Here is a 13735-nt window from a genome sequence, read left to right on the forward strand (position 1 = left end):
TGGTGTCTACCCTGATTGGACCAGTTCTGATGATTTTACTCGTGCTAATCTTTGGACCATGTATTCTAAATAAGCTTGTGTCCTTTGTTAAGAACCGATTAGAAAAAGTTAACATTTTGTTTATAGAAAGGCAACAAATGCTTTAAAATACACTTAGTTGTTACATGTGTTTATATTTACCAATGAAAATTGTAGTATCTATTTTGTAAGTTTTTAGCCTTTTAGTTAAGTATTTTATATTTTACTCAATTTTATATTATCCATTTTAAAAACTTTTATAATATAGATAAGTTAGACAAAGTGTTTAGAAATACATATATAAAAAATAACATTAGAATTTTTAAGACTAATATACCTTATATTTTAGCAAATTAGTTATTCATAGTGTCACGATCCGCAAGGTGGGATTCGTGATGTGGTTCTTTTAGCCGGTCTTAGAGTACAAAAGATTATCAGCAAACCAAGGACTTAAACAAGAAAACACAGTTTATTGAGTGCTCATCAGCACTAATATGCGATAGAGGGAAAGAAAAGAGAAAGCAAAGCATAAGGAAAAGAGAGTAAGGGGATTATAGCTACCAACGTCGAAGTCCACTCAGCCGTCCAACGACGCAGAGTCTTCTGTCCATTGGGGAGATCTCAAAGGAAGGTGAGTTTGGGGTATAATTTTATAGTCTTTTGCAAAGCGAGGGGCGCAGGGCCAAAACCAGAGGCGATTGATGATCATTGTGATGAATTCCATTGCGCAGGGAGCAGGTGTAGGGTACAGAGCGATCCATGTCTTGCAAGTCTTTGCTCACCAGCAGGAACAAGGACAAGGTGTTGTGGAAAACCCATTGCACCGGGTACCAGGCACAAACCTCTGCTCACCAGCAGGAATGAGAGCCATGAGTCGTGGAAAACCCGTTGCGCAGGTTACCAAGCCTCTGCTCACCAGCAGGAACAAAGGCAGTGTACCGTGCAACCACCTGCAAACAATCACTGAGCAAACATCCATCTCAGCTAGGCCCAAACCCCCAAACCAAGTCCCTTGTGATATTCAGGGTCTCAGTCTCTGTCCTTGAGACGGTTGTGAGACAGATGAGGGAATCTTCGGACCGTCTCTTACACCACCCCGTGGCTCACAATCGTCGAGGTCTTTCTGCACGATGTTGTAGTGCTGCTGCAGAATTCTTCTCTGAAGTCTTCAGGACTCGTTACAGTTGGTAGTATATCCCAGAAAAAACAGAGACAGGTAGTAGGGAAAAGATAAGGGACAGAAAAAGGAAAAAGAGAAAACAAAAACAATAAGAAAATCAATATATTGATTTCAAAGAAAAACCATTCCATATATATAATTTCAACTAAAACTTACAGATTGGTTTCTTATCTTAAAACAAACAATAAATTATATTCTAAAATACACCATGATAAAATGATTAACCTCATAGTCACAATGTCAAATTATTTATTGTAGTGCCTGCATAATTCATCGAGTATCGATAACCTTAGGGGTATCAGCAACATGTAAAGTACCAATCATGTTGTGTGCATCCATTATGGAAGTCAATTGTGTCAACCTCTTCATCATTCTCCAATTCAGGATGTACAAAATTGCTGATAGAACAAAACCAAGTAAAACTAAAACCAAGAGCACGATGATGGGATGACACAATTTGTTCAAAACACCTGTAGCAGTTGGTGACCACCCAAAAAGAGTGTCCCACCACTTGTGTTCAGCATCTTTCCTTACTCTTTCCAGAACACGACGTATTCCTTTCACATTGTGGTGAACCGTAACTAAGGTCTTTTGTCCATCCTTTTTGATCTTTTCCAAAATTTCGATTAAATCCTGGTGAAGCAACAGTTGCCTTACCAGAGTAAAGTTCATTCCAATCGGAGCAGGCACTAAACGATGAATCAAAGTGTAATTATACTGCAAAAGATAATATGAAGTAACTGGAGCTAAATAAGAAAAGTCACAACCTATAATCTCAGTAAAATTGCATACACAAAAATTTGAATGATTCTTAGTATCCACTACTATGTTTTCTACAAGCATACTATCACAAGCAGTTCTCAAGCATACACATCCATTGCCTACATACACAAGCACTGTTTCAGAAGTGTCATTAGGATGGATTTCAAAATGACAGATATTCTGTTCTGTGTCTAAACAAATGTCTTGAGCTTTGATTGCATTACTTTCACAGATAAACCCTTGTTGTTCCCGGACAATACAATTTTCCAAACCAACAGTTTGCCATTTCCCACCAATCTGACGGGCCCATTCCCTATGCTCTAAAGGATAGAGAACAGCTCCGTCATGATTCAGCCCCAGTGCAATGATAGGAAAGATTGAATGTACTGAAGCATTACGTATTGTCAACACAAAAGCTGTGGCTGTGTTTGTGATGGGATCGTAGGTAAAATTTACCAAATTCCACCAAGATTGAAATTCCTTTTCAAAATCATTGGCATTGTCCCAGACTATTTTCCGAATCTCAGTGGGAAAGGTGCCTTCTTCACCCTCTCTGATAATTGATGCAGCAACTGACTGCATCCACAACTGGGCTTGAATACAGCTAAGAGCCAGAGAAACATTGTTTTGGGTAGCACTGAGTGCATCAATTATTAATTTGTGATCATCTACATTTACCCTTTCCCAATTTGGTAATATGTTTGATAGCAACCACTGTTGGGTTCCCAAAGCAGTTAAAGATGACCTCAGTGGTTGTTGTATTTTGGTCAAATCTTTAGTTGCAACAGCCAATTTATTCATCAATACTTCTGAATCAATACTATTCAAAATTCCTAGTCCTGATCCCACGACACCGGTTATATCTCTTGTCATCCGTTTGTGAAAAGGATTTCGCTTTCGCAACCAGGTTGTCCACCCCTCAAAGGAAGTTTGCAAAAAAGGTGAACAAGCTGGCTGAATCTCTGAGACATTGTTTTGCATTAGTAATTTAACTTGTTTGATAGACCATGCTGGATTAAATAGCATTTGTTGTTGGCCAGTTTTCCTGATTACATAGGGTCCAATTTCAGAAATTTTTGGAGTCAATCTAATTGGTGGTTGTGTGGTAGGTAGTACAACCTGAACATTAAGCTCTCCCCAATATTTGGTATTGTTTTTACCACACACGACTTTGGAGGACAATTGTACAGCCGTTAAATTCAGCCAACAATCTTGATTCCGAGTTTCACAAGATATAACCTGGCCACGAGATCCGGCAACTTGACTGTGTACAGGCTCAGTATGGGATCCGGTACTCAGTCTGCAGCGTATTGAAACATCATCACCTTGAGTTAACAGAAAAGAAGGGAAAACGTTAGTTTTACCATTCAGCACAAAAGGGGTATTTACACCATGGTATGTGATTATCACACTTAATATAGGCCTTGTTACAGCATTTATTTTAAATCTGTGAATTAAACCTGTAAATCCTGTTTGCCAAGTGCAGGTCACGTAAACTGGTCTGGTTAAGGTAAAATTGTACCAGCAGTCAGTGGGTTCACTTCTACAGAGCTTCGTGCTTTCGACATTGTTGGTGCTCGGATCTAGTGTGTAGTTTCCAATGTTCTTCTGACGGCAACACAATATGAGGGGATCATATTTGCCGCATTTCCAATCTTCTGTGGAACAAAGTTCTGCTGAAATATTAGGGTGCAAACTGCTTGTTAAATTCGGTTCAAGAAGGTTTCCGGCAATTGTAATGGTGGAGGCTTTTTCATAACGAGATTTTTCTATTTTCCTACATCCTATCTTAATTTCCTCCCCAATTGCTCCTGTTAGTATTCTAACCCAATCCTTTTGATCCCACTCCCAGTCACCCGGGCGGTACATTTCAGAGTTATGCAGTACTACAATTGCTAGATTTCGCTGATGGTCTCCAGGGTGATGTCCTATGGCATAGTTGCTGGTGACTGCTTCGGACCATGGCCACTCAGTCGAGTTTTGGCCATGATATTGCGGCAGGATGAAAAGAAGGATTAGTAGTGTTATCATGGCTTATTCAATTTTCATGTCCCTCGGAGTTCTTCTGTGAAAGTAAAAGAAACAACAGATTCTGCCACATTGGGGCAGGAGATTAAAATGAAGGAATTATCCAGCGTGTGTTTATCCGATGCTCCTTCCCCAGGGCATCAGATGCTACCCACGCATACTTGTTCAAGGGAACTTTCAGTATCAGTGGCACTTCCCCTACTTTGGGGAGGTCCACCAAAACCGGCTGACCAGGGTAGTGCGCTGGATTCTTAGAATCGTTTGGCCCCCATGGTGCAGGGATGATGTTAGGAGCTTTTGGGCAAAAGGCAGTGATTTTGGGACACCCATTCACCCCCCATCTATCATTTATAGTTTTGACAGCTTTCCACAATCGAACATCCCAATTCCCTTCATGTGGTTTCAGGAGTCGCTTAAGGAGACCATTGGTTCTTTCTACAATCCCGTTAGCTTGAGGGTAGTAAGGGGTGTGAAAGGTCCATTTAATTCCCTCATCCTTTGCCCAATCTTGCACAACTTTAGCAGTGAAGTGAGAACCATTATCAGATTGAATCTCTTGTGGTTTTGGAAAAGTTCCAAACCATCCCTGCAAAGCCTTAACAGTGTTGTCACCAGTGGCTCTGTTAAAAGCATAAGCCTGAACTAACCCGGACACAATTTCTACCCCTACCAGCACAAAGTGTTTACCTCTTGACTGTTTGAAAGGGCCGATATAATCGACTTGCCATGCATCCCAAAGTCCTTTGCCTGTTCTTAAATGCAAAGGGTCATCTTTCAGAGGGTGTCTTTCCAGCCGCTTGCGGCATTGCTCACAGGCTGATATACATGTTTTGCACATTTCTCTGGTAACGGGCCACCCTCGAGCAAAAGCTTCTTTATACAGATCCTTTACACCTGTGTGTTGTCTTTTTACATGCAGCCACTCTAATAAGTGATCCCAGTCATCTGTAACAAGTTCCTCCTTTAGAGGACTTATTCTTGCCAGTTCATCAACTGCATTGTTCAGGTTACCAGCTAAATCTCCATTTGTTTGATGTGAAGCCACCCAACCTACAGCAAAATTTCCTTGGGTTGCAATATTTAAAATTTCTTGCCATTTTTCCTTCTGCCATACTGGAATCCTATTTACTTCCCAATCATTTTGTTGCCAAAAAGAGAGCCACTCTGTGCATCCCTTAAACACAGCATAGGAGTCAGTGTAAATATAAACTACAGAGGCATTCTGTGCCTCTCGTTTGAAAACGCTCCAAACAGCTATTAATTCACCCACTTGAGCACTGCCTTCTCCTTCAGTAACTATTTGTTCACCTGAGGAAGTGTGGAGAGCTACTGCCCGGTACTTCCATACCTTCCCTTCTCGCTTGGCAGAAGCATCAGTGAACCAAGAGTTTGTTGATTTTTCGGGGGAGAAAGGAGGGGCTACCTTAATTACAGAAACAGGGTTTTCGTGGCCATCAGCCAAGCTCTCGGTTTCTTGTATGGCCAGATTTTTTATCGCTCCTTCAGTTATTGAAAAGATGTTACAGTAATGTTCGATCTGGGCATACCATTTTCTTACTGAAGCCCTCTGTGCCACCCCGTCAGGGGGGGGAGTCCCAGTAGTAACTGTTTTTATAACTTTAAAAGGGCCTCTCAGCACTATGGGTTGTTGTCGTGTAATTTTCTCCACTTCTATGAGAGCTATGCTGACCACAAACAGTCCCTTTTCCCAAGTGGTGTATCTCTTCTCAGCATCTTTAAAGCCACGGGAGAAAAACCCAACAGGTCTTGTAGGGCCTTCTGGACCCCGTTGCCATATGTGAACTGACAGTGCTGAAGCAGCAAACCCCCATTCTACTTGGAAAGGATCTGTGGGATGTATGGGACCCAGTGCTTGATAGGCTATTGCTTCAAAGATTAACAATTGCAATGCCTCTTCTTGGGAAGGGGTCCATTCCCATTTCACCCCTTTTCTTAACAAATCATAAAGGGGTCTGGCAATTATTGAAAAATCTGGGATGTGTTTTCTCCAAAACACTAACAAGCCTAAAGCTTGTTGAAGTTCTTTCTTGGATTCAGGCATTTTAATCTGATCTAGAGTGGTTAGGGTATCAGGTGGGATACATGTCATACCTCCCTTCCACCAGATTCCCAAAAACTTCACTTCTTGTGATGGTTTCTGAATTTTTTCTGAGGGGATTTGTAGGTCAAGGCTTTCTAGGTGAGATATTATTTTTTGCTGAACCTCCCCCACTACTTCCTTTTCCTCTCCCCCCACAAGAATGTCATCAATGTATTGATAAACAGCTATATCCTCAGGTTTGGATATTTTTTCTAATTCTTGTGCCAAAGCATGGTGTGCTAAGGTGGGAGAGTGTTTGTACCCTTGTGGTAATCTGGTGAACGTGTATTGCTGACCGTCCCAAGTAAAAGCAAAACGGTCCATGTCCTCTGGCTGTATAGGTATCATAAAGAACATGTCTTTGACATCTATAGTTGCCATGAATGGGTGAGCTTTTTCTTGAATTGATATTATTAATTCAGCTAAATTTGGAACCGCTGCAGTGAGGGGATCTGTGTTGGCATTTAGCCTGCGAAAGTCAATGGTAAGTCTCCATTTTCCATTAGGTTTCCGCACTGGCCACACTGGAGAGTTAAAAGGGGAATGAGTGTTAACTATTACCCCTTGATCTCGTAAATCCTGAATTACAGTTTTGATGCCTTCCTTGGCACCAGAAGGGAGAGGATATTGTTTAACGTTAGTGATTTTGCTGTGTGGCAGGGAAGGTGCCATTTGGAGCAAGTTAATGTTAAGACGTGATGTGCCAAAAGACCACAATAGGCCGTCCTGATCTTCCCACTGCCTTCCAGCCAGAACATCCATGCCTAACAAATCATTTGGGATATCTCCAAGCACTACTTTGATAGTTAATTGTTCTTCCTCTCCAGGTAATAAAATTTTTACAAAAGCTATTTTCATAGCTTCTGAAGTTCCCAAAGCATTCAGGACACAGTATCTTTTCTTTACTGGAACAATTCCACATTTTTGGGCAGTTGCATTTGTTAATGCAGAAATTTGGGCTCCAGTGTCTATTACAAAAGTGACCAGTGTTCGCTTGGGACCAACTATTGCTGTTATTAATAAATCTCCAGTTTGTCAATTGCGGGTGAGCTGTCTAAGATATATCCAATTGCCCCCCCCATCTCTATGCTCACCTTCAATTAGAGACGGGGGTTCAAGTTTCCCTGCTTTTGAAAATGTTTCAATTCCATTGCTAAACTTTGGGGTTGTTTCTGCTCCCTATCCAGAGCTTGGGAGTGATTTTGCTTTGACCCACTGCTCAGAAACTGTGATTGTTTCTGTTCACTGTCCAGAACCTGTGAGTGATGTTGCTTTGGCCCACTACCCAGATATTGTGCATAAGGTTGTGTTGGCTCACTGCCTGGAGTAGGCTGAGGGGAAGGTGGAGCGCTTGGTACAATGGGACTGGATTCCTGCCACCGAGAAACCAGTTTACTTAATTTTTCAAATGGTAGGTTATCCATTAACCCCTTTGGTATCCCCTTTTTCAGCCCCAAGTTCCACCAATACTGTCGGCTAGAAATTTGCCCACCCTTTTCTGTTTTCATGTTAGGAGGGGCAATGTGCCTAACACCCTTTGTTCTTTCTAGCTTTTCCTCTGGGGTTTTTACAGGACCATATTTCCTGTTATAGTTTAGTAACTCTTCTGCAACTTCACTCCATGTCCAAATTTTGTGATTTCCAGCAGCTAAATTGAGTTGTGAGTTTGTATATGGTGAAGGATTCGTGTACGGAGAAAAGCCAGGATCAACAGATCTACTTTTGTTATTTGGGTTTTCCAGAAGCCTGTCCAGTCTTTCTATTGGGCTTATGGCAGCTATCGTTTTCTGGAGAAGGATAGCAGTGGGTTTAAGCGATTCTGGAAGGCCACGAATTAAAGGAGTCATAATTTCAGCCTTCACGGGTAGCAACATTGGTGATTCAGAACCAACAATTAATTTTCTTTCATGAATCAGTTGTAGACAAGCTGCCTTATGAATGTTTTCTAGAATTTGGTCTGGGGAGCCGGTTAGAGCTACAGGATCTCCCCTTTCCAGGGGTTTAAGTCCCCCTGCCCAATATGCAGCTCGCTGTGTTAGGGACCATGGGTTGCGGTTATCTCCTGTTGTTAAGAAAACACCATGTCCCCAGTAACCACTTGCTTCCTGTTCAGATAATCGAATTTGATCTCCCCCTGTGAGAGACACTCGAAATACGTATTCTGTCTCTGACTCGTGAGGGAGACGCCCGTACTCCTTTTTTAACTTAGCCAATTCAGTAGCAGTGTACGGGATTTCTTTAGTGGCTATATGTGGATCAAGATCTTCATCATTGATATAGTTATATTCTGTTTTAATCAAAGGTCTTATTTCGGAGCAACAGTTTTCACCACAATTTTTTACCAAATGTAATTCTGCTTGAGGATATATGTGATTTATCTGAGGAGTTTCTTTTTCCAGCGACTCCTTAAAGGAATCAGCACACTGTGAATTTTTGGCACGCTCCTCACTCAGAGCAGTTCGTAAGAAATGAATTTCATTTTGCAAACTTTCAACTAAATTTTGTAGGGATTGTATAATTACATTCTCTTCCTGCCTTCGTCTCGTGCGAGCCTCTACAGCCGACGTAAGGCAAGCTCCCAATACAGAACAAATTATGGTTTTATTACAGCCAAATTTGAACTTTGCCTCATGTTGCAGGGAGCAAATTCTATCAGTTACATTTTCCAGGTTGAACCAATTATTTTGAGCCCATTCTTCCCCAGCTGGGGAGGGCTTAGCATTGTGTTTTGCTAACAAAGCAATGAATGCAGCTTTATCTTTTATACTAGAGTTTTCAGAGTGTTCACTCATGTTTGTGTGTGTGAAGGGTTCAGTACCACTACAGGGAGGTAAGACTTAAGTTATGCACAGACGCAGCCTTTGCCACGTCACCCTTCGCGTCCCTGTATGGATGAAGAGACAAAATCTGCTTGGGAGGAACCCCTTTATGTTAAAATTCAAGTTGTCTCTTTACTACACCAAGCAGTCAAAATTCATCAAAAACACATAACAGTACACAGAACCACTACAGGGAGGTAAAACTCACACTACATCAGACGCAGCCAACGCTGCGTTCCCCCCTGTCGTGGGTGGAGAGACCAAATCTGCTTGGGAGGCACACCTTTATGTTAAAATTCAGACTCTCCGCTACACCAAGCAGTCAAAATTCATCAAAAACACATAACAGTACACAGAACCACTACAGGGAGGTAAAACTCAGTCACACTACATCAGACACAGCCAACGCTGCGTTCCGCCCTGTCGTGGGTGGAGAGACCAAATCTGCTTGGGAGGCACACCTTTATGTTAAAATTCAGACTCTCCGCTACACCAAGCAGTCAAAATATAAAAAACCAGTAAGTCCCACCTTTTGTACTCAAAGATCCCGTGTAAAATTCTGAAGACAGAGCCCTCAAACGAGTGTAGGGGTGCTTTTCACCTGGGCGTGTGCAGTTTGCGAGAAATTCGAGTCGCCTCCCTTGCTTTCTAGACACTGCTCACCAGTGTGGCAGGCTGGGTGCGGCTGAAGCGAAACGTCCTTCCCCTGATACAGACTGCACAACAACCTGCAACCCCTTCTGTCTCTCAGAATCCTGTCCGTGACGCCAATTTATGTCACGATCCGCAAGGTGGGATTCGTGATGTGGTTCTTTTAGCCGGTCTTAGAGTACAAAAGATTATCAGCAAACCAAGGACTTAAACAGGAAAACACAGTTTATTGAGTGCTCATCAGCACTAATATGCGATAGAGGGAAAGAAAAGAGAAAGCAAAGCATAAGGAAAAGAGAGTAAGGGGATTATAGATACCAACGTCGAAGTCCACTCAGCCGTCCAACGACGCAGAGTCTTCTGTCTGTTGGGGAGATCTCAAAGGAAGGTAAGTTTGGGGTATAATTTTATAGTCTTATGCAAAGCGAGGGGTGCAGGGCCAAAACCAGATGAGATTGATGATCATTGTGATGAATTCCATTGCGCAGGGAGCAGGTGTAGGGTACAGAGCGATCCATGTCTTGCAAGTCTTTGCTCACCAGCAGGAACAAGGACAAGGTGTTGTGGAAAACCCATTGCACCGGGTACCAGGCACAAGCCTCTGCTCACCAGCAGGAATGAGAGCCATGAGTCGTGGAAAACCCGTTGTGCAGGTTACCAAGCCTCTGCTCACCAGCAGGAACAAAGGCAGTGTACCGTGCAACCACCTGCAAACAATCACTGAGCAAACATCCATCTCAGCTAGGCCCAAACCCCCAAACCAAGTCCCTTGTGATATTCAGGGTCTCAGTCTCTGTCCTTGAGACAGTTGTGAGACAGATGAGGGAATCTTTGGACCGTCTCTTACAGGGCTTCAAGCACAACTCCAACCTCCCCATCCACCGGCGCATCCACACTGGGGAGAGGCCCTATGAGTGTCCACAGTGTGGGAAGAGCTTCTCAGACAGGTCTAACTTGGCCAGACACCAACGGATGCACCGGTAAGGGAAGCCCTGCGAGTGCCCCAAGTGCAGGAAGGTGTCCATGCGCTGCCCCAGCTCCATCCCCCATCAGAGGACCCACGTTGGGCAGAGCCCTGATGACCCACGTTCCCAGTGATCTGTGTTGGGAACACACTGGGGTGATGGTCATTTTGATTTGGCCCTGATATTCTTTTAATTCATCTTCATCCCTTTAAAACAGACAAAATTTGGGTAAAAGTCTACAAATTCATCAAGGGCATCTAAAGCCTCACTTTTTCCTAGTGCTTAAGGGAATCTGGGATTCAAGGAGATAATGGGGAGGATTTGGGGACTGCGGGAGTATCTGTTGTAGTATTCTCTATTTTTTGTCACTCAAAGAGATGAGAGGATTCAATCTGTCACCTCAAAACCACTCTATGCCACTGAAAAGTACTCATTCCCACCCAGAATTCCTGGATTCCACAGCTCCTCAGGGTGTGATGTCTTAAGTTTTAGCTTTCCTATTTTTCATATTCTGCACTGCCTGAGTTTGTAGCTTTGAACTTCCTATTAAGTGTTAGTGAGCTCTCTTCACAGAGTAGGTAGACAAAACAATTCCTTTTCTAGCTTGATACCAAGGACAATTGTTACAAGTTCCATGCCCAAAAGCATGAACAAGGGTGGACTGAAGAGAGAAAACAGGAAGGATGGGACTTCATCATCTGAAGCTCTAATCGGACCATGAACCCAAATACGGAGATGGACCTAAACTTCTAAAAATGTGAGACCTTGTGATCAGTTGTCCATTTGTGTGACATTTGTTTTTGGTCCATCTTGGGTGTAGCCCTGGCCAGGCTCTTGAACTGTGCAGGTTGTATCCTTTAAGGCCTTTTACTAAACTTTATACTTAACTCTGGCCAGCCTCTGTTCTAGGTCAGCCTTCTAAAGGCATCAAGTGGAAAGGGGTTGGAAGGGGATTGGGCAAAATGGGATGCAAATCAGGAGGGGTGAGATGGGTATTGGGTGGGATGGAGTTTGGGAGGTGTGAAATGAGGAAAGTAAGGCTTGGGAAGGGGGTCTTGATGTCCAGCAGAGATGGGATGGGTTGGGGTTGGGATTTGGGATGTGGGGTGGGGTCTGCAATGAGACAGCCAAAGTTTGGGGATAATGATCAAAGGGGGAGACCATTACTGAGTGAGTTTTGGGATATTTCACATTCCTGAAGAGATTTTGGGGTATCTCACGTTTCTGAGGCAGTTTTGGGGCACTCCCCAACTCTTGGGGTGTTCCTGAGAGCAGCTCCATGGAGCCCCATTGCCAGGGCTGGTTGCCATGGGCACGAGCTCAGAGCTGTAGCCAGAGTGCGTTGCCTCAGTGCTGGAGAGCAGAGAAATGATGAATGGCCCCAGACATCTCCAGGGTGTGTTTGGTGTCAAGATGAAAAATGAGGGTGGAACCACTATGCTTTGATATGATTTATTGCGCAAGTAGCCCGATAAGATATCAGTCTCAAGGCGTGAGATTTATAGAGGAGCAACAAGTCAGCCATAGCTTGTGAAAGTCAGAGTTTCTTCTCCCCACAGCAATATATAACATTTTGGTCCAATAGGCTAATGGAAAACCTCTCAGACTATTCACTGAGTCCTCATAGAGGTGTAGCAAACATCGTTTATTTCTATCTTTAGCACACTTTCATAGGGTCCGACAGGGTTCACAGGGCTTAACAGGCTACAACTGGTTAACACATATTGTTTACATTCTTTTCCATGTACAGAATGCCATTGTTTTTCTTTATTCTCGCTGTTCCAGGAGAGTTTCAAAGACACTGCTTTTAATATTGTCGCCTGAATTAAAAGCTGGGTTGGGCAGACAGGCTTTTACTAAAATATCATGCTTTTTCTCTATTAAAATGTTCCCTTACAGTAAATACAGGATATGTTATAATAAACAGAGTCCCAGGACCTTTCTTTTGCTGCCCAGGGTGTGTGGGGCATAGGGGAAGAGAGGGAAAAAGGGGCTTGTGCTCAGCAACCTGTCAGGGCATGCAGTGGTGCAGGGAAATGGCCAGAAACCCTTGGCCTTTGGTGGTTCTGCTGAAGGCGCAAGCCCTGTCCCAGCCAGGAAGCGCCATCTGTGTCCTTGTGCCCGTGTGGTGCTGGCTGGGTTGCTGAGGGCTCCCAGGTGCCTCTTGATCCAGCTCCTCTGGAGCTCCTGTGGGGCTGCGGCGCTGCTGCTGGGCCAGGCTGGGGGAGACCCTGAGGGGACGGGGTTCTGGGAGGCCATGAAGGGATGAGGGGCTGTGGAGGCCCTGATGGGACAAGGCAGTGGGACAGCGCAAGGGGGATGTGTGAGGGAGTGGGTGGCAAAAGGCTCCAAGGGGACAGGAGGCCCCTGAGGGGCCGGGGTGGTGGGAAGCCCTGAGGAATGAGGTATCAGAGGCCATAAGCAGCCTCTGGGCAGCCGCCTTTTTCCTGACACCCAGCTGCTCTGGTGCTTCCCCAAAATGTCTCCTAGGTCTGCAGCAGAAGCCCTCGAAGCTGGGACAACACCTCTCCAGGAGGGTGGGGACAGCCCGAGGTGCCCAGGCTGGGCTGGCTGGGGACATGCAGGGCAGGGGGTGCTGCCAGGCCACAGCCACTGGGTGCCTCCAGGAAGGGGCAGTGGGCAGAGGCAGGGCTGGCCGCCAGCCCAGGCCCTCACGGCTGCCCAGGCCATGGTGCTGTGACCGAGGGTCCCCTGACACAGAGCTCGGGGCCCACAGAGCTGCTGCCACCATGGGGAGGGTGGCGATGTCTCCTCCAGCAGGGCTGCCCAGTGGCTGCTGCTCAAGCGGCTCTGGAGCCCACAGGAACAGCAGCAGAGTGTGCCCAGGAACAGCATCAGAGTGTGCACAGGAACAGCAGCAGAGTGTGCCCAGGAACAGCAGCAGAGTGTGCACAGGAACAGCAGCAGAGTGTGCCCAGGAACAGCAGCAGAGTGTGCACAGGAACAGCAGCAGAGTGTGCACAGGAACAGCAGCAGCCCCAACGTCGGCACCTGCGCACTGAGGCGGCCGCAGCAGCCGGGTGCCAAACAGGGGGAGGCTGTGGGCACAGCTGCCTTCGGTTTGGCAAAAGGCTTCAGCAGAATTGGCCACAATGGCTTTCTCTTCACTTGAAGCCTCACAGCAATGCTTGGCAGCTTCAGCTGCAGCTTGTGCCCCTGACTGACTTGGATGGCCATGCCTGAGGGTGGG

The 13735-nt window shown here is 44.9% G+C and overlaps 3 protein-coding genes across 3 annotated transcripts in view; 1 reads left to right on the forward strand and 2 right to left on the reverse strand.

The window, feature by feature from the left end:
* Positions 1–13735, forward strand: part of LOC147647224 (uncharacterized) — a 188401-nt gene that overhangs the window by 170993 nt on the left and 3673 nt on the right. Inside the window, 1 exon segment of the mRNA XM_086872440.1 lies at positions 10409–10539. Coding sequence (XP_086728566.1) covers positions 10409–10539 — 131 coding nt within the window.
* On the reverse strand, positions 954–3829 carry LOC147647232 (uncharacterized). Its single transcript, XM_086872395.1, has one exon. The coding sequence runs from the start codon at positions 3827–3829 to the stop codon at positions 1469–1471; it is 2361 nt and encodes a 786-aa protein (XP_086728521.1). The 3' UTR covers positions 954–1468.
* LOC147647233 (uncharacterized) lies at positions 7139–8950 on the reverse strand. Its single transcript, XM_086872553.1, has one exon. The coding sequence runs from the start codon at positions 8879–8881 to the stop codon at positions 7190–7192; it is 1692 nt and encodes a 563-aa protein (XP_086728679.1). The 5' UTR covers positions 8882–8950; the 3' UTR covers positions 7139–7189.

This window comes from Cyanistes caeruleus, unplaced genomic scaffold (genome assembly GCF_971803275.1).
Source record: "Cyanistes caeruleus unplaced genomic scaffold, bCyaCae1.hap1.1 HAP1_SCAFFOLD_65, whole genome shotgun sequence".
Classification (NCBI taxonomy): domain Eukaryota; kingdom Metazoa; phylum Chordata; class Aves; order Passeriformes; family Paridae; genus Cyanistes; species Cyanistes caeruleus.

Bases quoted from the DNA above. Each gene is read 5' to 3' on its own strand.
- LOC147647232 (XM_086872395.1), bottom strand. From the start codon at position 3,829: ATGTACCGCCCGGGTGACTGGGAGTGGGATCAAAAGGATTGGGTTAGA.
- LOC147647233 (XM_086872553.1), bottom strand. From the start codon at position 8,881: ATGAGTGAACACTCTGAAAACTCTAGTATAAAAGATAAAGCTGCATTC.